Raw genomic sequence first — 23,566 nt, forward strand, 5'->3', positions numbered from 1 at the left:
TTGTGAAGTTTTTTGGTCCGACCCCCATTGAATGCCTTTCCCACACAGCAATATCCGTCATTTCTACATTGATTTAACTGCAACTGACGTTGAATCAATGTAGAAACGACGGATTTTGCTGTCTGGGTCACTTGTCACTTGACTGTATACTTGAAAGTAAGTGCAAAAGATGCTTCTTAACTTTTCTCCCATTTAATGCAAGCCTTCAACTTCTAGGCACATAATTTAGCTATCACAAACACATGTCAACTCATACTCTTACTATAAACATAGAAAAATTCCATTAAAGCAACGCGATGTTCGTTGACATCGCTTCCGCGCGATGTAGTTATGTACCGCGATGCATCGGAGCTTCATTATAGGATGCACGATCGCTTCGTTGCGCGAATACAATTAACAATCAGCTTTTTGTTTATCAAACCAAATATCGTGATTAATTTTGCAATCAAAGTGAAGTGATCTTTTGTTAAAAGCAACCAGTAACATCATGATCTGTAACTTCAATCGTTCTGATAAAGATTCGATAGAGGTTCTGAAGGTGGGTGAAGTTTGATTCTTTATGTATTCTCTGTCCCACTGTAGTTTATCGCCAAAAGAATGTGACTGACCCGCGATATGTAGCACAGTAATTTGTTACTAAGACTTTGTCATACATTTACGCTAAACTTTATGTTAAACATGATACATGACGATATATGACGATAAAAGGCATCGAAATCAGTCACTATCAAGTGACTATCAAGTCACTATCAAGTTTCACAGCAATTGATTGATGGTTTTTATGAAATCGTGTGAGTGATTAATCATAAGATTACTCTTTCCAGTTTTGAATATTTACAGAGGCGTTGTTAAAGCCACCAAACCGGTCACCAAGATTGACACAATAAAGTTTCGCTTACTGTTGAAGTGTTATTGCCTGTAAATTGTTTAACCACTAGATGTCGCTTAATGGAAAGCTGTCCCTTTTAAAGCGCATTAGTTTTTGTTTTTACAAAATTTAAATACAATTAGTAGAGATGGGTTATTTAAAATATTGGGTTATCTAAAATATTACATCTAAATCATAGTATTTTTAACTTATACTTACATCTTCGCACTGGCATTACGCTTTTCACTCGGGCAAGAAATCTTGGATAATGTTATTTTGTCTAAACTGCAGCATACTTTTGAACAAAGTTAGTGAGTTATACAACATTCCTGGTACGCTAAAACATCTTATGCACTTTGAAGAATTACTCTGGTTGGGTAAACTAAGGATAGGCCACTACATTTTGATGGCAGATAAAGTAGAACATGTGGACATTAATGTAAACAGAGATTGTTTTGCTTATTGTTCATTAGTCGAGCGACGAAGCCATCACGAATCTTACAATGAGGCTTCGATGCATCGCAGTACAATGCTACGTCGTGAGGAAGTGGCACTTGAGACTTCATGCTTAATAGCTTGCATGCGGTTGGTATGGCATAATAGGATTGCGAACATCGCGATGTTTTAATGGAATATTTCTTTGTTTATCATAACATGTTTTGGTTTTGTTTCGTTCAAAAGCTGACCGTGTTAGTAATGTTGATAACTTGAATCGTTCCGATGAAATCGTGTTCTCTCAAGATGCCAATTTACGGAAGTTGCCTTTGTGGAAATAACAACATTTTACTCATAATAAATTAATCAGAAAAAATTTGTATAAATATAGCTGTGGTGGAGTTGTAACTTAGAGTAGCACAAGGAGTGCAATCTGTCGTGAGTAGCTTGTACCAAAGAGAGTCTTGAAATTAAACTCTCTTGTTGCGAACGCAAATGTTTGAATCTTCTGGGTTTGTAAAAAAATTGTTTTTTTGTATAAAAAATCATATAAAATTTCTTTTTAACTCAAAACTTGCTTTGTGAAGGATAGTTTAGTTTCGGAATCTAGCCAAGTTTGTTTTATCAAGAATTTGAAAGTAAAACAGAAATTTCAGACGAAAAACGCAAAGCATAGATTACATGCGCAAAACATAGGCTAAGCACGCAAAAACACAAAGTGAAACATATGGGAAAGTATGCTGAGCAGTAAACCTTACTTGTGTTAAATATAAGATGTTTTAAAATACTTTGAAATAAACATTCAATCGCAAAACTTAAGTTCGACTACGCGAAATGTACGAAAGCGATTGTTCGAAACGAAAGAAGGAAAGAGATTCCAAACTTTTAGAAAATATAAACAATTAAAAATTTCATTTCGTTGTTATGAAAAGATTCGTCTTTTCAGTTTCAAATTATTCAAGCATCACTATTTGCTAATTCCGATTGGTTTTCGGAACCAAGAAAATTTTCATTTCATTTCATCTGAAAAACAATTATCTGACGTAGGTGTGCCCAAAACAACAATAATTTGAAAACTTTGCAAGGGCGTTTTATCATGTTTTAACCCAAAATCTCTTTGTTTTATTTTATTTTTTTTGTGTTTTGTAATAACTTTGTTTCATCAAAATGAAATAAGTTTGTTACAACCCCTTACTTGCATCCAAAATTTATAGATTTTTTTCTGTTATCATAAAGCATGGCTTCTCTACCAAGCTTACTTTGTCTCCTCGTGGTTGCTGGGACTGCCATTATGACGTCAGGAAGTAAGTTTTGTGGATGGTGATAATAAAGTAATAATTATATGGTTTTATTTATTGTCGCTCTACATCTGCTAAAATATGTTAGCGACAGGGCTCATTGTTAATTTTATATCATGTTGACCATGTCGTCACATTATTACCCGACTTATTCTCACTGCGTTATGCAAGAAAAAACACAATTCATAGCGTTTTTAAAGTCTTCGGTTTCACCCGACCAGGAATCGACTTCAGATCTACTAGCAGCAGAGTCGAAGGCGAAACCACTCGGCAGCTGAGCTGGTTTTTGTGAATCGTGATAAATAGTTGGTCTGGGGTCGTCGCTATAATAGCATCTGAAACTGGAAGCCAGATGCTATTATAGGATTTGCTACTTTATAATGACGTAACACCCCCTAGGTTTTAAATTAACTAAAGGGGAACCCATGCATGTTTATGTCACTGATATTAAACATTTTCAACACTGCTATTTTACATTCATCAAATGCTGACATTTGCACATTTTCAACACATACCGAATACATACGCAAACACAACTAACACATACATACATGTATAAACATGCAACAAGAAAAATAATGATTTTGGAAAAACTGTGATTTGATTTTATAACATCAACTTTGACCTGACCAAAGTTTCAGTGTTGCCACAAACTCAATGGTTCAAAATTTTCTGCGGGTTTCAAAATGATACCAGGAGCTCATTAAAATTTTGCATGTTTGCGTACACAATTAGAAAAAAATTTTCTAAAAATTTAGGATCCGGATCTGATCCGAATTCTGTTTCTAAAAGCAAAATCCAAATCCGATCTGGATCCGGCAAAAAAACAATAAAATCCGGGGCTGTATCAAGTCCGGTTCCTGTACATCTCTGCAAAAAGTGGTCAAACGATTTTAAATCATCGGTTCATGATTACAAATAAGACTTTTGGAAAGAAATTTTCTGACTCACCTAAGTTAATTGTTTTTTTTTTTTTAATTTTTATTCTCGCGCTGGGAAAGCTGTGGAAGTTTAATTCTGGTAGTTCTGCGTACGGTACTTGCAAAGGATTTAAAGCACTGCGGCCGGCCCGGTCACAAGGTTGAAAAACTTTCTGTCTGTGAATTTTTCTATCCGTTTGGTGTCGCTGAGTGAAAACTGACTTTAAAAGTGCGTTGTTCAAACGCACACCCTAAAAGTCGAACCAGCGTTACTTGCTTGCGGTTTTTATTATCTTTTTAATCATTAATTTCGAACTGTAGAGGATGAGGCTACAGCTAAGTAGACGTCCATGCTTTATTTTAACTAATTTCTTGCCAATACCTTTTTATCGCACTCAAGATTGCGCTCAGTGGTAGAGGATCCGTGGCCACCTGGAGATGCGGCCTGATTTGTCACATTTTGCAGATTTTGATTACAGCTACTGCTAGTGCTTGACTGACATTTTTTGAGATGTTTATACTTTTTGTGGTTTCCTAATAACATAAAACTTTTTTGTTGCCTTGGGGAAGCAGTAGCAAATGAGAAAAAGTGAGTTGAAAAACCCAAAATCAGACTGTTATTGAAAATTAACAGTCTGACTAAAATCTTCGAAATCAATTTTTTTTTGTTTTTCAACATGTGAGAATGTTTAAACCTATTGTGTCATCTGGGGAAAAGAATAAAGAAAGCGTAAAAATCTAATTTTTAGAAAAATTTATTTAAACGTTCGCCCAAAGTTAGAAAAACCTGGAAATTTCTGCAAAATGTGACAAATCAGGCCGTATCTTTAGGTGGCCATGGAGGATTTAAATCAAGTCAACGAGAAGACCAACTTTTTTGACGTCATGCGGTTATCATTTTGCAGGTCGGTTAGGCACCGATGGTTGGATTCATGCCAGGAATGGATACAGGTACCGGATTGTCCCATTCAAGGCCAGTTGGCATTTGTCGCGGCATTGGTGCCAGCAGCAAGGCGGTGACTTGGCAGCTGTAGCAATGAGGGACTACTGGACAAGAGTGTGAGTGAACAAAGTAAATTAAGTTGCGTTAAATGAATGAAGTGAAAATAAAGCGTCTTTAATAAAGTTTATCTTAAACGTTGTACCACTAATTTACTTCACGTATCATCCTACACAAAAAAATCGCACATTTTAAGAAGTAGTGGTTTTTAAACAGTGGGAATGCTTCAGTTACTTATAACCTTTGAATAAAGTATGTTTAAATAAGTTTAGAGCAGTTTTACGTCGTTTAAACGATTAATAGCTCAAAAAATAATTTGCTCTTTATTCAGAAGTGGACTATTTTTTCTAATTCCCGATAAGGTATAATAAAAATTCTGATAAGTCTTCTTTGGTATCTTCTTGGCGTCTTCTTGTTGACATGTTTAGCGTGTACGTGTTCTTGTGACATCGCTCTGTTTCTTTATAGATACACAGCCAATGTCTTGTTGTTGAGAGACGAGTTCACATGGATTGGGCTTAGCGACTTGAAGGTTGAGAAAAAATGGGAATGGGTGGACAAGAAAAGTGCTTCAAAAAATGCCCACTGGGCGAGAGGGGAACCGAACAACAGAGGAAACGAAGACTGCGCAGGAATCAATCTTGGACGAGACTTCAGAAGCAACGACGCAACATGCGGCGACAAGAATTATGGTCTTTGTGAGGCTAGAATACATTAATGCAGATATCTCTGGATAATCATTTTCGAGCCGTTCGCAATGTCTTCGTTTTGATTAAATTTATTTTTAACAATCTAAGTTTAAAGGGTAACTTTGGTTTTCAAAACCACTGCATGTTTAAATAAATTCAACTTGAACAAAACGTAATCTTTTCATAAATCACTTAATGCATCAACCCCCACCAAGCAATAACTTGTGAAGGGTATCGTAACATCCGAGACTAAATTGTTCAATTTGTGTCTTTGTGTTTTTAAGTAACTTAAATTACTGTAGCCTACTTTTATGAGAAATGTGATCTTGCTCTGTATCAAGTTACTTGCTACATAGCCTAAACTTCATGTATAGCCTACCTGATGCTTGTGACATATGAATAAATGCAATAAACAACTTGACTGTGCACATGAAAGTAGATCTTTCTGAAATCAAAACGAAAATAAAAGTCATTTCTCAGTGCCAGGCAATGCAGCGTTCTAAATTGAAGATATGGAAAGCAATGACAGCAACCCAAATTTGGGTTGCGCAGGATGTGGGTTCGAATCCTACATAGATAGTCTACAATTTACTTTGATACTTCTATAATATGATGTACAGCCACTATAAGCTGTATAGGCTATTTGTTATTCTCGTAATTTGGTATCACATGAATGAGACGTAGCTTGTTGGTTAGTAATCAAAAGCGAGAAAATTATCGATTAAACATACATGCACATGGCAGCACTTCATAACGAAACTTTGTAGTTTAAAACGACGTCATGTGCAGGCTAAACTACTAAAATATTTTTGCTTAGTAATTACAAGTGTTGTTCATAAATTGTTTCGAAACGTTTGGAACGACGTAGCCTTTAACCGAAACTGAAAATTAGAATGTCACTGCAGTTTATCAAGAAAACTTGGCTGAAACAATTAATTCAGTTGAAACAACAACCGGAACAACATTGTTTAAAGCTTCCAAATAAAGAAGTGTAGAGGAAATTTCCTCTCAAAAACAGTCATTTTTAAAAAACGAAATCTGTTTTGGTAAATTTTAAACCAAAGTCGTTTTCGATGAGTGTTACGTCGTGTTGTAACTTATATTAGTTTATCAACACTGGCAAGCTTGAAATAAAATAAAGTTAATGTTACAAGGAATTTCCAAAACAATACTGGAATTTGTTTTGGAAATTGGAAAGGAATTTCCAGAGGAATTTCCAAAACAATACATTTGAAAAAATATCCTTAAAATAAATAATAGAGACAAACACGCCTATAAATGCGGCCCTGATAAGTCTACAGCTTAGTAAGTCTGTGTTCTTAGTCAGTGATATGAATGTTTTCACAAGGCGAAGCTGCTGAAAACTCCACAACTGTCTAAGCACAGATATCGATGAAGAATTGCAAGGAGTCAATCGCTAACCTTTGTTGTATCTTGCACTGGTGTTGGACGCTATGGTGCAGACATGTTGCCTCGAATCATGGCAGAAAGTGCTGCTTGTGAGTGTGGTGAGATGCAGACCGCAGCCCATTACATCAAGGACCGCCCGCTGTACGGGCCACCTTATGGTGTGGATTGGAAGCCTAATCTCCATTGACTAAGACATCAGACAGTCGCTTCCAAAGGAGTGCTCTATTATTTAGCAACAATACAAAAGCAGATAGTATGAAAGCTTTACAAATTAAAAAATAATTTTGCTAAAGATGCGTAAAGTGCAACTACCTTAGATGTAAACGTCCAGCAATAATATCTTAGACAAACGTTATGGCTCTTGACTTAATCCTATCTTAAATACGAGCTGTTTTTGCACGCGAAAAGCACGTTATGGGCTATCTTAGCCCCGTGCTAATTAATTGCTAATAACCGGAGCTATGAAAATCACAGAGCTAAAGTATTTTTAAGATGACAGCCATGTGTATTGTGCGTATAGAACTTAAACTTTTACCAAACAAATTTATTGAAATAAAGTCTTTGAGATGAAAAAAACTTCAAAAAATCGGATTTTATTTAATTTACCAAAAATAGCATCAAAATTGAAATTTTTGAGTTATAACGTGGCCATGGTTATAACATAGAGTAATGTTAAACTAAACAAAAATTACTTTTGCTTATAGATATACAACATTTTTGGGCGTTTTTACATTTCAAAGTAATTGCACTAACATAAACATAATGTAGCCTATAGTCTACTGTAACTAGCATTACACGAAAATGTCAAGCCACCTGAGATGAAATGCTTATTGTGAAGGGCAGGAAGGTAGAAAAATGACCAGGCAGGTTTAAAAAATTCGCAAAGAATAAGAACTAAAAGTCAAGAAATTTTACATTACTAACATATTTCCTTCTGTGAAATATTTCACTACTAGAGTGGGGCGTCCTCATAAAACCCCGTGTCGCTACAGATAGGGTTAAAGTGGCCGTTGCTTGACCAAAAGTATGGATAGAGCAACGTAGTTTATCAAACAAAATGAAAGGACCATAGCCATACGAAGCCGAGCAACGTGATCAAGTTTAACATCTTCAAGTTTATTACATTTACATGAACATAAAACTACGCAACAAATTAAGTATCGAACGTTTTCGACATCACAAGATGTCCTCTTCAGGAATAATATACACAACTTAACTACATCTGAAAAAAATACAATGGTTAACTAAATCTATAAACAGAAAAAGACAAAAACTGCACAGTACTTCTGACTAGCTCAAACTCAACGATATAGGCTCCACGAGAATCAAAGGTAACTGCAATCAAAAGTCATCAAAAGGTAACTGCATAAAAAGGTTGTTTAACACCTTTTGATGCAGTTACTTTTGATTCTCGTGGAGCCTATATCGTTGAGTTTGAGCTAGTCAGAAGTACTGTGCAGTTTTTGTCTTTTTCTGTTTATAGATTTAGTTAACCATTGTATTTTTTTCAGATGTAGTTAAGTTGTATTGTATGTAGGCTATATTATTCCTGAAGAGGACATTTTGTGATGTCGAAAACGTTCGATACTTAATTTTTTGCGTAGTTTTGTGTTCATGTAAATGTAATAAACTTGAAGATGTTAAACTTGATCACGTTGCTCGGCTTCGTATGCCTATAGTTCAACAAGACAAACTCTCTACCGAAGCTCTAAAATGAAAGGAATCGGAATGCACCAGACCGACCACATGGCCGTGGAATTGCTTCCTAAGTAAAAGTGGAGGATAAGCCAACCCCGAAGAAAGTTCTATATGTACCGAAAAAAAAAAAAACTTAAAATATTATGCTACAAGTATGCTTACGGGCAATCGGAACAAATTATATGTAGGCAACATGAAACAAAACTCTTCATTTAAAAATGTAGTTTGAAATGGAAATAATTGAAATAGCAATAGCTTAGCGCAAAAAATAACAAAACAAAAAATCAATAGTTAAAGAAACTTAAAATAATTTTTTGTTTGTTTTGAAAACGATAGAAGTTACTCTTGATAATTAATTTTTTAAACAAATATCAATAAAATTAAATAACAAATTTTTGAAAATCCTAAACTTGGCGTGTTCCAAATCTTTCGGCATTTCCCAAGAATTGAGAATTTTGATCGTTTTATTTCGCATCGAGCTCTCAACTAATCGAAATTTCTTGGATTATAAAACAAGTTTTCAAACAAACAAAAGAAACTTAGTTTCGAAACAAAGTTGAAGTTTGTTACTATTTTAAAAACAAAGTCATTAGGCTACAATAAAACATGATTTGCAAGAAAACGAAACCAAGACCAAATTGAAATGTTTTTGTTTTCAAGGAACCCTTACCGCTAGGTATAACTTTGTTGGTGTAACTGGCTTTCTTTGAATTTATTTCTGTTGTTGTAAAACATGGTTTTTCTCTCAAGCTTACTTTGTCTCTTTGTGGTTGCTGGGACTATCATTATGACGACAGAAAGTAAGTGTTGTTGCATGTTTTGATAATTTAATGTTTGTTGCTGCATTGGTCAAAAGTAATTTGTCAGTTCAATGACGTCACGAAAGCAAAGATTGGCCCCAACTGAAACTATTATGTATTTTGTTCAGTCTGGTGTCTTCTAATAGGGGCAGAGCCAATTGATGAATGTAACTTGTTTGAGTAAAAGTTGTGGAAAACTTGAAATGAAAACCGTTGTTTTTGAATAAATTTTGTTACGTTTTTCAAAATTTGTTTGTTTTCGTTTACATTTGTTTGTTTTCCGCAGCATAGTGACGATAAATTTTTGCCTATTTTCTTTGAGTAAAAGCACAGACTTTTATATTCTATATCAAAACATTTTCGACCATTTTTGCTCGCGATGTCTTACTATAATGTAATTGCAACAATATACAGTAATCTCACAAAAAAGCTAGCAAACAAGAATAAGTACTCTCTGATAGCAAAGTGTCAACCTAGGTATCTTAGCTGCAACCACAACACGCAGAAGCGTTGACAGAGAGACCAATGGGGCCTTTTTGGGTATGAACCGAAAATCAGTTTTGGAGCACGACGTCTTTCCGCGAAGCCTAGAAACAAAAAATATTTGTGCCCCTTCGTTTTCTTCAAAAATACCTTGTTTAAAAGAATTCTGATCTCGTTGGTACAGGGCCTAAAATATCATCTCAACGCCTTGACATCAAGCAATACTCAGCAACGCTGGTTCGAATCTCATAGTGAATGTTCGCTTGCGCAACGCATTTAAAGATAGGAATTTATTTAGCGTCATCTAGTGGATGGCCCATCTTACAGATAACAACACTTGGTGGCTTTGCTGGAGTCAGTTGTTTTAAGCCTTTACAAGGATTCGAAGCTTCCAAAACTAGGCTTCCAAGATGAGGATTTTCATAAAGAGTCAAATAATTTGAACTGATTTGTTATTTCAGGTCGCAGGATCAATGACGGTTGGATTCATTTCGGGAACGGACTCAGGTACCGGATGACCCCTTCGAAATACAACTGGCATGGAGCCAGGCATTGGTGCCGAAGAGTTGGGGGAGACTTGGCAACAAGTGGAATGAAAGATTATTGGACGAGAGTGTGAGTAAACAAACCGAAGTTACACAAAATGAATTTAAAGAAACGAATGTTTCTGCTACAGAGCAATGACGCCCAACACGTTTAACATGATATGTTAGTTGGTTACAAGTTAACAAAAAGATTCCTAAATGCAGAATAAAACTGTTTACCAGGCATTCAATTATAAAATAATATGTTACATTTTTCTGGTCACTGCACACTAGGCTATTACAAGATGTTGAGAATAATAACCAGCAATAATTCTAACGTTTTGTCAGTCAGCACGACTGACTTTGTCAACATGGCAGAACTGATAAAAAGTACCTGTTCAGCAGCAATATGACACAACATAAAAACATATTGACGAAATGAAGAGATTTGCAAGACACAAAGTTAAAAAATGCAGAAAACTTCCGTTGAATTTGACTGACAACGCAAATAATGCCGAAAAACATAATACTGTCCAACAGCCAGTCAATTTGTCTATCGTTGTAATGGCTCAAAGTCAAAAAAAGTTGAATCAATGTGAGAAGACATTTTTAGTCCAAAAATCCAAAACCCAAAAAATGATTGGATTATCAGATATCTTTTTAGTTCCGACAAGTTGTTAAATTAATATAAAAACAGAAACTTCAGCTGGATGAGAAAGGAGACATTTTGCCGAATCTATGTCAGGGTACGCCCACTGTTTCTGTCATTGCGATTGACTTTTGCATTAATCATGCATAACTAATACTCGCCATAATTGAGTTTAGACCAAATTATGGCCGTTATCGTTTAGGCCCGTTAAGAAACTTTTCTGAACTTACACACTAAAAAAAGATCCTCAAGAAGAAAAGTACTATGACGTGTATCCTTATATGACTGATATCTTTACACTTGTCTTGCGTTGATGTTATTTTTGGCCTCTTTATGTCAAGTCAATTTATCTTGTTTTAATAGCACCACGTATAAACAAACAAGAAGAGTAAATAAAAAGTAAAAACAATGCATTGTAAGTTACAGCTGTTGGTTAGATTATGGTGCAATCAGGATGGTAGCAAAAGACCATAAGCGGTCATCTAGTCAGCTACCACCCCATAGCAGTAAATCTAACTACACATTCATGCACACATGTGTGCAGAGGCAAGCACACTATTTAAAAAAAAAGAAACAACGGCTGTTGGTTTGAATCTTCATTCCCAGATTTAGAAAACCGAAGAAAAACATTCAAACCAGCAACCAAGATTAAGCCAATGACGAATCTGTGATTGTGTGCGAGAATACAGCGTTGGCCAAAGATTTACTAACGTATAACGGGGAAAAATTGATATACAACTATGCTGATGTTCTACTAATAAAATACCAAAGTTTAGATGCATTCTGATTTTGTGGAAGTACGCGAAAACTAAGTAAAATCCCGCGTCACAGGGGCTATACAAAACCAAACCTGATAGAGAAAAACTGATCACATTTTTGGTATAGTCACCTCAAATACTGTAGGCCAGGGGTGTACAACCTTTATTCAGGAGGGCCAGATATGAATAACTGGGTGAAACCGCGGGCCGCACGTTTATTTAACATTTGATTTTTAGTAGTTGCAGGCACAAAAGAGTATTTTTTTGTTATTCATATTATTCTTGTATTAGGGGTTATCTCCTTCCAGCAATAATAAGTTAGGACGCATACATTTCTGAAGAAAACTGCTGTTCAAATTTATTGTCACACCGTCTTTAAACGAGCTCAGTGAGAAGTTTGCAGCTGGCTTCTTTTCCCGACGGCTTTTTCCAAATTTACTTTAATGGATATTATACTTTACTTTAATGATCGCAATTCGAAGTCCATTTTTCAAGTGTTGGTCTGTCAGAACCGATCAATAGGGAGATTTCATGACGCCCGTTTTAGAAAAAAATGTTCGCACAAATACGTTGAGCCAAAAAGTGCCATTTTTGAAGCCATGGATTTTTCAAATGTGGAAAGTCATCTTAGTTGAAATGCTTTCGGTAAAAATCGCCAAGATTCATTTCTAAATACTTTGCTTTCAAACCCGTTTTCTCTTGAAGATCAATCAGTTCGAGTTATATCTTCTGGTGCTTTGTTAATGTCTATGTTGAATAGCGAAGCGAATATACCAAACAAATGTTCATGAGATTTGAAGTCCTTGAAACGAGCCAAAAATTCATACAACAATTTTTCAAGTTGGTCAGCAAATTCGGTTTTCTTCTCAGGATGCATTCCATAGTCTCTTAAAGTTGGAAAGTGGAAAAGATTTCCTGTCTGTACGTGAGCTTTCCAAAGTCGTACTTTGTTCATAATGTCTTTTATGTGACCATACATTTTTACTTTTCACAAATAATTAAATACAATGGATTAGCGGTGGCCGGTGGGAGACTTCTAAAATGGTTAACAGAAGGTGCGAAATCTACAATAATCCACTCCACAATGAATTGTTCACACGTACCAGACTAAACTAAATTATAAACACGTTTCGCGGGCCGCACACAATTCAAAATTGGCACATCTTCGCGGGCCACATTTGGCCCGCCGGCCGCACGTTGCACACCCCTGCTGTAGGCCATACCAAAATAGGGTTGACATTGCAAGAATCAAACAACTTAAGCTTTTTTTTGGCCTGTGTATTCTTTCTGATTTCTTAAAGATGTATTGTACGTACATGTTAACAACAACATATATTGGTTTCTAGAGCCATAGCCAACACCATGCTGCTGAGAGACGAGTTCACCTGGATTGGACTTAACGACCTGGTAACGGAAAGAAGATGGAAGTGGGTAGATGGAACAACAGCCACTCGGTCAAACACCCACTGGTGGAGTGGGGAGCCCAATAATAAGAAAAACGAGGACTGCGGAGGAATAAATCTTGGACGAAACTTCAGAACCAATGACGCAGAGTGCACAACCGCGCGTTACGGTCTCTGCGAGGACAGAATTTAAGGTCAAAGGTCAAATAGATCGACTGAAGATATTACTGGATAACTTTTGGCATCTTCACACTGGATTGGTTCTGATTTAACTTGTGATTGCTACATTGATATCTTAAGACATAAGTTTGGTTTTCCAAACAAGACTATGACTAAATTTAACAAAATGAAAATATTTTCTTTATAAACCATCAAACGACACAAAGTTGTATCAATAGCTAATTGCTTATAAGAATTGTATCGTGTAACATAACATACTTTGATTGATGACGATTGTACGTCATTAAGTATTTGTGACTCATTATCGTAGGTTATTTTCCAAACAAATACAATGTATGTATGATCGCTTTGACATATAAATAAAGTAATCGGATAGATTTAGCTTGTCATTTTTGAGTGTACCTAGATCAGCTTTAAACGCCAAATTATGTTCATGTTTTACTATAACCAACAGTAGAAGTGGTGAGATATTTTACGAGGTAGTTATTATCACTGGTGTAATTGGATTGATAATGATCAAAAATGGAATAAATATCTCATATTATAGAAACAAAATAGCAAACGTTTTCGGCTATGCATATAGCCCTTATCACGTCTTTAAAAAAATATTGTATAATTATGAAATACTAGAGAAACATACAGTAGACCAACAACAACAAAATAAAGGTCTAAACTAAAAATTTGAGAAACTGCTTATAATAAAGTTTGACTTAATTATTTTATGTCATGCTGCCCCAAGTGCTGCCGCAATAAACCAAAAGCAATTTGCCAAAATTACAGAAATAGCAAGAAAATGTTGATCATTTGATCCCAGACTGTTCATTATCTGCACTACCTAGTGGTTACAACACAGTGCACCAATACAAACCAATTTTAAAAACCTTCCTTAAAATTACGAGCTAAAGTAAAGGTATAGTACCAGTGGTTGTCTGGTAAATAAAATGTGGTTTAGTGAACAAAAGAAATTTTTACAAAGAAGAAAATCTTTTAAGCACAAGAAAAATTACATTTTTCTCCTTTTTTGAAGGGCGCATGACCAAACTCCTAAATCCTCTAATGACCGCAGGAAACTACTTTCATAATTTTAAACAGAAACCTCCCCAGACAACAAAATCTGTCATTTTTACTTGCTACATGTCGGGAGACGTTGAATCAATGTAAAAGTGACCGATTTTGCACTCTGGAACTACTTTGTTGAACAATAACTCGGCAAACAGTAGGAAAAACCCAAATCCATTGCTGTCTCAATAACGTATTCTCTGTGAATGCAAGGTATAGACTGCATGACTTGAGCAAATTTAATAAAAATAAATGACGTTTTCGCAGTAAATATTACAAAGAATGTTATCCTTGCCGAATAGTAGAAAGAGTAAATTAAATAAATTAAACATTTTTGGTTAAGCAAAATTTCTTGTAGAATTACAAAAATAAATTTGTAGTAACATATTTTGTATGTGTTTCTGGGCAGTCGAGTGTAGCAAGAATTGACAGCAATAGACAAGTGTTTCGCCCATGAGGCTGAGCTCATCAGTATCGCACCACTAATTCATGTCACATAGTTCTCAACCGTCTGATCAGTCAGGCAGTGCTGACGCTAGGAAGATTGCCTCTTTTCAACTATATTATGTAGCCTATGTGTATGAAAATTGCTTTGAAGAATTTTACCGAATTAAATTAACTTAAAAACACGACATGCAAAAATTCGTTCTGCATGCCTTGCCTGTAGATTTTGACAGAAATGCGCTAATTAAAACTAAGTCATTATCATCATTATGTTCTTTCCTCGTATTGAGGGTTGGATACAATGCGCCATTGTTCTCGACCATGAACATTGTTCTCTACCAAAAACCAAGACTGGGTAACTTTAATCAAGATGTTTTAATTAAAATCTTTCTTGTTTCATAAAATTTGTCTTGAAAGTAATTTTTGATTTTTCCACCAACACAATGTTTTTACAGATAGCTTTAGCATGCAATTTTAAAATTTACATGCAGTTATTCAGAATGAGTCAGTGGGCACCAAGATAACTGCAAGCAGTTATTACGTATCAAAGGGGTTTACTTTCTATTGATGTGAATGTATTTACGGTGATATCAAGCTATAGCAGTGGATTTTAACGTTTTTTTGGCACGCCTCCTTTTAGCAATGATTACATGCTTTGTGCCCTCTCAATTTTGAACAAGTGCAACAACAAAAGCAATTTTGTTTTCATGTATTTATTGATCACGTAGGCGTACATGTTAGTGAGATATTTGAAACTGCTCTTAGCAACTAGACTTTTTAATGCGAGGTTTAACTCAAGAAATTGTGCAACATAACTTAAGTCTTCAACTCACAGCCTGCAGCCTACTTGGTCTTTACAGCTACCGCAGTAGAAAATGTAGCGAAGATATGTGGATGTGAGCACTGTTACTGTAGTAATTGAATGTCTTGTGTTAAGAATGACAGAAGTGAGTAAATAGAAAGATAATCTCGAGTTCCAGTTCTTTTTGTGGTTTCTCAAAAACATTTTTGATAAATTTCCTGTTTTTTTTTCTAATGGCTGATCAGTTGCAGCCTATGCTTATGCAATCACGTAGCCTGCGATAAGCTCTGTGCGCAATAATAAGCTTGAGTTGAGTTCATACAAATGAAACAGCGGGTGCCTGCTGCGAACAGGTCGTCTATTTATAGACGACCCGCTATGTACAGGCACGTATGAAAATCAAGCTTTGCTGACTCTGTGTCGTATTAAAAGAACGCATTGATGTGAAATGCATGTTATTTCAAGGATAAAATGCAACATTTGCAAACAAAGTGCTCAATGCAGCAAGTACAGCTAAAACATTTTCAGCAAAAAGTGACATGGACAAGCTCTACTTGAATACGTTTTTTTGCGCCATTTTTAAACCACATTTTAGCCACAAACGACAAGTGAAACCAAGCAACAAGACAATCCTTTCTTGTACGTAACCGGGAATCCACGCGTGAGCTAAATATGACACAATAAAGCTAATGTTAGTTGAATGCAAAACCAAAACCTTACGTAAGCCACTTACAGACCATCAACATTTGGCTTCGCCTTTCATGATATTATGAGATATTAGTATAGTCGTATAGAGTACACATCTCATTTTTGGTGGTTTGGATACTTGCTTTAGCCAGTGTCTGAAAGTATCGCCACATGTAGGTATTGAGTTATTCACATTATATTTTTAAGTTTCCAGACCCCGGAAAGTTAACGGAGCCCTAAAATTATCCCGGCCCAAATTTTCCAAAAGTTTTCTCTGGCCTCCTTACCGACTCTACTATTCACTGCCAAACTTCGACAAAAGTGCAGTAGGAAGCTTGGGTCCACGCCGCCATCAGTTGATGGACCTCCAACTTCTAGACCTTTCTTGTGGAGATAGTTTATGTCATCAATTAAGAAACAATAAAACTAGCAAAATTTGAAAATTTTTCTAAACTTGATTCTAGTCTAAAGGCAGAATTATTTGCAACTACTGTACTAATGTTACTGTGAAACAGAGGCTATGACTTGGAGTACGCTAACATTATCACGTAGCATACAATTTGTACTTTTGATTCGTGATGAAAACAAGTCCTTCGGTTTCGTCGCATCAAGCCAAAACACTTAATTTTTAATGGACAATAAATCCTCGTGACATTTTTTGGAAACGTTTTGTGTTTTTCGTAAGAACCTTTATCAGTTTATTAACAGTGTCAAACTTAAAATAGAATGAAAGTGCTTTTGCAAGAAAGGAATTTCCAAAACAATACGCGTGAAAAGATTTCTCAAAATGAATAAATAAGGCAAAATCGCTTATAAATGCAGCTCTGATACGGTTACAACTTAATAAGCCTGTGTTCCCAATCTGTGACATGAATGCTCTCGCAAGACGCTGAAGAAAACTCCACAACGGTCTAAGCACAGACATCAATGAAGCATGCAAGGAGCCAACCTTTCAATCTTTGTTGCATCATACATGTTTCTGGTGTTAGACGCTATATGGTGCAGAAATGTTGCTTCGAATCATGGCAGAAAGTTCTGCTTGTGAGTGCGGTGAAACGCAAACGGCAGAGCATATAGCCTAATCAAGGACTGCCTGCTGTGTAGGCTACACCAGCCATTGGTGTGAAGGTCGTTTCAAACAAAGTCCTTCACTTAGAAATGCTTAGAAACGTAATTCGAAACGAAAGAGATAACAACAACTTTGCAAAAAAAAATGGTTTAAAAAAACTTTAAAAAATACTTTGAAAGCCTTAGATGTAATTCTTTATAATAAATTTTTAAATTATCATATATATCATTAATTAAATCGATTTTCGAAAAACTTAAAACTTTGCGTTTTTCAAATCTTTTGGCATTTAATAAATTTTGAAGCATTTGCTCGATACGTTTTTGCATCGAGCTCTTAACAAAAAAAACGTTTTAAAACAACTTCAAGTTTCACCACTGTTTCAAAAACAATTTTACCAGCATGAAGTATAATTTGCAAGGGAATGCAACCAAGACCAAGTTAAATGTTTTTGTTTTCAAACAGCCCATTTCGCTAGATATAATTTTATTGCTGATAGTAGCACTTTTTTCTGTTGTAAAACATGGCTTCTCTGACGAGCTTACTTTGTCTCCTCGTGGTTACTGGTAGTGTCATTATGACGACAGAAAGTAAGTGTTGTCTTGTTTGTTGACAATTTGACGTTTGTGGATGAGTTGGTCAAAAATAGTTTGTCCGTTCATTGACTTCACACATAACGATGTACCCACACCAAAACTATAGGTATTGGTTCAGGCCGGTTCTACACAAAAAGGCAGCAAAGGCCATTAATAAATGTAACTTGTTTGAGTGAAAGTTATGGCAAATTTGAAATGAAAACTGTGGTTTGTGATTCACAGGCACTTAACCGCCTCGCTAGAGTAAACGATTCTCAGCCTTTACAAGTATGCGAGGCTTCCAACATTAGCTTCCAGAGAGACTTCCGCAAACAATTTATACTGAATTAATTTTCCAGGTCGTAGAATCAACGACGGATGGATCCACTTTGGGAACGGACTAAAATATGCTTTGACCACATCAAAAAACACCTGGCGTGGAGTCAGACAGTGGTGCCAGAGAGTTAGAGGAGACTTGGCAACAAGCGGAATGAGACATTATTGGACAAGAGTGTGAGTTATATAAAACTAAGTTTCACAAAAACAAAAGCAAGAAAACGAATGGTTTCGTTAGTCAGCCATTGATAATAATGTATCACGACATAATTGATTCACATGGTCTGCTAATCGGCAACAAATTAACATAAAGATTCTCATTGCTATTAATACAAGTATGGTGAAATATTTGTTGACTTTAGATGGTTAGTCAACTGAGCAGTCGAGACACCATTTAACGCAATAATAGCTTAATGAAAAGTTGTCTGATAGGTTTAATTTTAGAACCATAGCCGTGTGAACACTATCTTGCTTTATATCCACTATTAGCTCCTACGTTTAATGATTGAGCGCTTTGTATACACAGAATTTGTATAGCTTAGTGTGGTATAACCTTTGAGCTGGTTAGAATTTCAAAAATCTTGGCTTGAGTAGTATTTCGACGGCACATTTCACTTTATAGCCTATCTCCACATTTATCATCCATTAACATTGAAATTTATTAATTTATTTGTTAATTATCTAGGCTATTTTTGTGAGCAGTGTTCACTTCAGAATATTACATTACTTAGTCAGTGTTTGAGGAACACAAAAACAATTTAATCCCTCAATTCACTTCTGAAAGTATTTATACCAATATCACTGGTTTGGTGAAGAAAATGTGGTTGAGCGAGCAAAGCAAGCGATAAAGTTTTGCAAAAATGGTAAAAAAAATACATATTAAATCTTTCATGTAAAATTGCAAGCGGAAAAATCTCTGCACGAAATAAATATACGGGTTCGGTAAGCAGTAAATACGGCCTTATACGATTTAAGCTTTTAGCCTAAATATCGAGCTTCAGTAGCAGCGTTTCTATTTTTTTAAAAGTTTAAAACATTAAACAAACTAAAATGAGTGGGGTACGGAGTGGGTTAACATAGCCCTATCATAACAAAGCTCGATTAAAACAAATAATATTACATTGTTTGTCAAACAAATAACATTATTTGATGAATTTATCTTAACACAATTTATCTTAACTTAACTTTATAATTTTATTGAAATATACGTATACTTGTTAGCAACAAAATGCATTACTTTCCAGAGCGATAGCCAACACCATGCTGCTGAAAAACGAATTTGTTTGGATTGGACTTAGCGACCTGGTAACGGAGAGGAGATGGAATTGGGTAGATGGAACCACAGCCACTCGGTCAAACACCCACTGGTGGAGTGGGGAGCCAAATAATCGGCATAACGAAGACTGCGGGGGAATAAACCTTGGAAGAGACTTTAGAACCAATGATGCAGATTGTGATGAAAAGTTTTATGGACTTTGCGAGGCCAGAATTTAAGTCGGTTGAATGTGGAATTTCAGAGGACAATTGAAGAATTTCTGAAAAATTACTGCCCTATTCAAAATGTGTATGCCTTACTGTTAGACCTGAAAATATACGACCAGGAAAATTGATCAACGGAAGATATCACCGAATAATGTTTAATCTCTCCAAACATGATTGTTCTTACTAAATTTGTAGTTGCTACGTTGATGTTTTGGAATATAAGTTTGCTTTTTAAACTGAAATTATGACTATATAAAACTGATTGAAAATCTTTTCTTTATAAAGCAACAAACTACACTAACTTGTACCTATATATAGGTCTGTTTATAATAATCATGTCGTATGACGCAACAAAGTTCGATTGATGACGCTATGTATATCTGTTTTATAAGTATTTGTGTTTTGTTTTCATTGATTGTTTTCTTGTATATACCAGATATGTATAATGCATGCATAAGCAATAAATTCTATTAATACTAAAAATGTGTTCAATGCCAAGCAAAAAACTAATCAGAGCCAATAACATCAAATATATTTAAAAACTTTCTGAAAACTTTACAGCCTGTTTCACCCTAAAGAAAGGGTGATCATCAGAAAGCCACTATTCAAATAGAGTCTATTTAATATGTTCCATTTGAATAAGGAGGCGAAAAACCTTCTGATGATCCCTTTCTAGGATGAAACAGTCTGTAGAGGTTTTAGAAAGTAGTAACTATATTTGATATATGTGTGCATATGTATATCAAATATAGTTATTACTTTTCGAAACCTCTACTGCCTGTTGAAGAAATTATAGCAAATGATAATATCATATAATATATGATATAAACTAGGTATATTTTAGATATATTTTAGATGAAACAGGCTCAAGGGTTTAGATAGTAATAACTATATTTGATTTAATATATGATATATATTTGAGAGTAATACATAATATATACATACAATCACTTTGACGTAAAATTAGAGTAAGCAGATTGACGCAAATTGATGTAGCTTTTTATTTTTGCGTCTGCCTAGTTCACATTTAAACGCAAAGTTTTGTTTATATTCTCTATACTGTAGAAGTGTTGAGATATTTTACGAGTTAGTTGTTGGAGTAGTTTAATTGGTAATAATTGGGGTAATGACCAAATAAGGAAAATAAATACTCAACTAATAACAATCTTTGATAGAAATAAATATATATTCTATTTGAATAAGATTAACTGACCATGATCTAGCCGATCCAAATCGATTTTTAACTGTGTCCTACTATATAAGACTGCACTAGTTCGTGAAGACCTAAATTTTTTTAACTGTATTGAGAAAACAATTTAAATAATGCAATTTGCAATGTATGTATTATGAGTTATGACGTTTGAATAAACGCAATAAACAACTTGACTGCGCACATTTTACAAAAAAAATCTGTCTAAAATCCAAACGAAAATAAAAATCATTTTTCAGTGCCAGAAAATGTAGCGTTCAAAATAGAAGATATGGAAAGCAATGAAAGTAACCTAAATTTGGCTTTCTCAGGTTGTGGGTTTGAATCCAGCGTAGATAAAAATTTAGACTTTACTCTTATGCTTCTATAATATGATGTACAGCCACTCTAAACTGTATTTGCTATTGTCTTAATTAGGAGTCGCATAGATGTGAAGTACAGCAGTTTGTTCTTTATTAACACAACAGAAAAGGCAAATGGCACTCCTTTGTGACGATAACTTGTAGTTCAAAATTACATCACTTGGAGACTTAACCACAAAAATAGTTTTGCTTAGTACAAGTCCTTACAAGTTTCATGCATAAATTGCTTTGACATGATTTGAAAATAAGCAACATTGTTTTGAAATTCTAAATACAAAAGTGTTAGAGCTTTAGTTGAGAGTTTGTCTTGTTGAACCGTAGGCGTACGAAGCTGAACAACGTAATAAATGTAAAGTGCATCTCTCTTAAAAACAGTCAATTTAAAAAGATCTCGTTTTGGTAAATTTCAAATCAAATCGTTTTCGTTGAACTGTCGTATTATAAATGATGTCATCAAGGAGTGTGGAATTCCTGTTTAAGGCGGACTTGAAAAATCACAAAAATAAATAAACTATATGTTTATCTGTGTCTATAGACACAACCACGCAGTCGTCCGATTCTAAGCAGAAAAATGTGTCTTTCTTGCGTTGATTCAACGTCTGCAGTCGTTGAAATTTTGAATCAATTTTATTGAGTTGGAATTCATTAATATTCTAGCAATTTTAATTCCATTGGAAACGTAATATGTAGTGTGACAAAACAACATGAAAATTAAAGTATTTTTATGTTCTCACCTTCGCAAAATTTGCCTAGCTAGAAAATCAGTGGATTTGACAATACAAAAAGAATCTGATTTGCTAAGTGAATAGTCATAGTAATTCTATAGATACACGAAAATACAAAACATTCCTATTTTGTTTTCATCATCATTCATCATCATTGTCAGCCATTGTTGTTCCACTGCAGGATGAAGGCCTTCCCCATATTTTTATAATTTTGTCTGTCTTTGCACGTTTGTGTCCAGTGTTTGTCGAATTGGTAGAGTTCGTCTCGCCATCTTGTTTTCTGTTTCCCTCTTTTGCGTTTATTGTCAAGCGGTATCCAATCCAGTCAGTAGCTCTTCTTGTCCATCTGTTGTCAGTTGTTCGCATGACATGTCCTGCCAATTCCACTTTAAACTTTTTATTGTTTGAATGATATCTTTGATTTGTGTTTGTTGTCGTATCCATTTGGCTGGTTTCCTGTCTTTCCATGTAATGCCTAAGAGTACTTTTTCATGTGATCTTTGCGCAGTGCGTAGTTTGAGTGTTAGTGCTTTCGTTAAGTTCCATGTTTCTGCTCCGTATGTCATTGTTGGGAAAATGCATCGATTATATACTTTTCTTTTCATTGAGATAGGTAATTTACTTTTAAATATTGAGCTTGCTCTTCCAAATGCCTGCCAACTTGCCTGCCAACAAATGCCTGCCAACATTTTGTTTTAAAGTTCTCCAAACTAAAGACTTCGATCAATCTTTTTCTTAATTGAGACTTTTTATTTCTCAACTGTCTTTGTTATTTGAAACATTAGTTTAATGAAAACTTGATGTAAATTATCTATCATATGATAATAATTAATTTATCCAAATGTAGAATTTGTTTTTTTGTTGATGCGAAATTGATCGTTGGTCAGTTGCAGCCTATGCTTATGCACTCACGTTGCCTGCAGTGCGCATTTCACGATTGTTGTGCTCACAACAAGCTCTGTGTGTAATAATAAGTTTGACTTCATAGAAATGAAACAGCGGGTGCCTATTGCGAACAGATGGTCTATTTCATGGCGACCTTTATACACAAGCCATGTCAAGGCCTGTGTATACAGATCCCCATGATTTATTTATAGACGACCCGCTATGTACAGGCACGTATCAAAAGCAAGCTTTGCTCAATCTTTGGCCTATTAAAATAATGTATTGCATGTTATTTCAACGATAACATGCAGCAGTTGCAAATAAAGTGCTCAATGTAGCAAATGTAACAAGCAGAACTTTAACATTTTCACAAAACCTGACATGGACAAGTTCTCTTTGAATTAGTGTTGCTCCAGTTTTGCAACACATTGTAGCTCTAAACCAGTGAAGAGCAACGTGGTCCAGGTGGACCACAAGTGGTCCACAGAGAATTTTCGGTGGTCCACGGATAAAATAATTCAAGACACACACACTTTCGGTAAAGTTATTTCCATATTATTATGGCTTTGTACCAATGCTAAGTTATTAGCAATTTAACTCCGTATTCACTGTGCTTGTGACATACCATTGGCTACAGTAAGATTAAGATTGAACCAAACGTTTACTTGTAATTATGACTTAATGTGTGACAAACATCCAGAACAAGGCAGGCACTGACGTAAAATTTTAGGATATTTGGTCAATTGTTACTTATAAATATTTGGTTAAATTTATTACTTATAAATATGTTGTTTTTCAAAACTTAAGCCACAATTATA

General features: G+C 35.1%; 2 protein-coding genes across 2 annotated transcripts; both read left to right on the plus strand.

Moving 5' to 3' along the window:
* The first annotated feature begins 2,476 nt into the window (after nt 1-2,476).
* LOC145781113 (C-type lectin domain family 4 member M-like) lies at nt 2,477-5,636 on the plus strand. The gene is made up of 3 exons (XM_082592867.1): nt 2,477-2,607; nt 4,427-4,580; nt 4,990-5,636. The coding sequence occupies exons 1-3, from the start codon at nt 2,541-2,543 to the stop codon at nt 5,237-5,239; spliced, it is 471 nt and encodes a 156-aa protein (XP_082448993.1). The 5' UTR covers nt 2,477-2,540; the 3' UTR covers nt 5,240-5,636.
* A 12,006-nt stretch (nt 5,637-17,642) lies between these two features.
* On the plus strand, nt 17,643-20,069 carry LOC145781444 (C-type lectin domain family 4 member M-like). The gene is made up of 3 exons (XM_082593224.1): nt 17,643-17,763; nt 18,108-18,261; nt 19,329-20,069. The coding sequence occupies exons 1-3, from the start codon at nt 17,697-17,699 to the stop codon at nt 19,576-19,578; spliced, it is 471 nt and encodes a 156-aa protein (XP_082449350.1). The 5' UTR covers nt 17,643-17,696; the 3' UTR covers nt 19,579-20,069.
* Nucleotides 20,070-23,566: the final 3,497 nt, after the last annotated feature.

The sequence above is a fragment of the Aplidium turbinatum genome, chromosome 12 (assembly GCF_918807975.1).
Source record: "Aplidium turbinatum chromosome 12, kaAplTurb1.1, whole genome shotgun sequence".
Taxonomy (NCBI): Eukaryota; Metazoa; Chordata; class Ascidiacea; order Aplousobranchia; family Polyclinidae; genus Aplidium; species Aplidium turbinatum.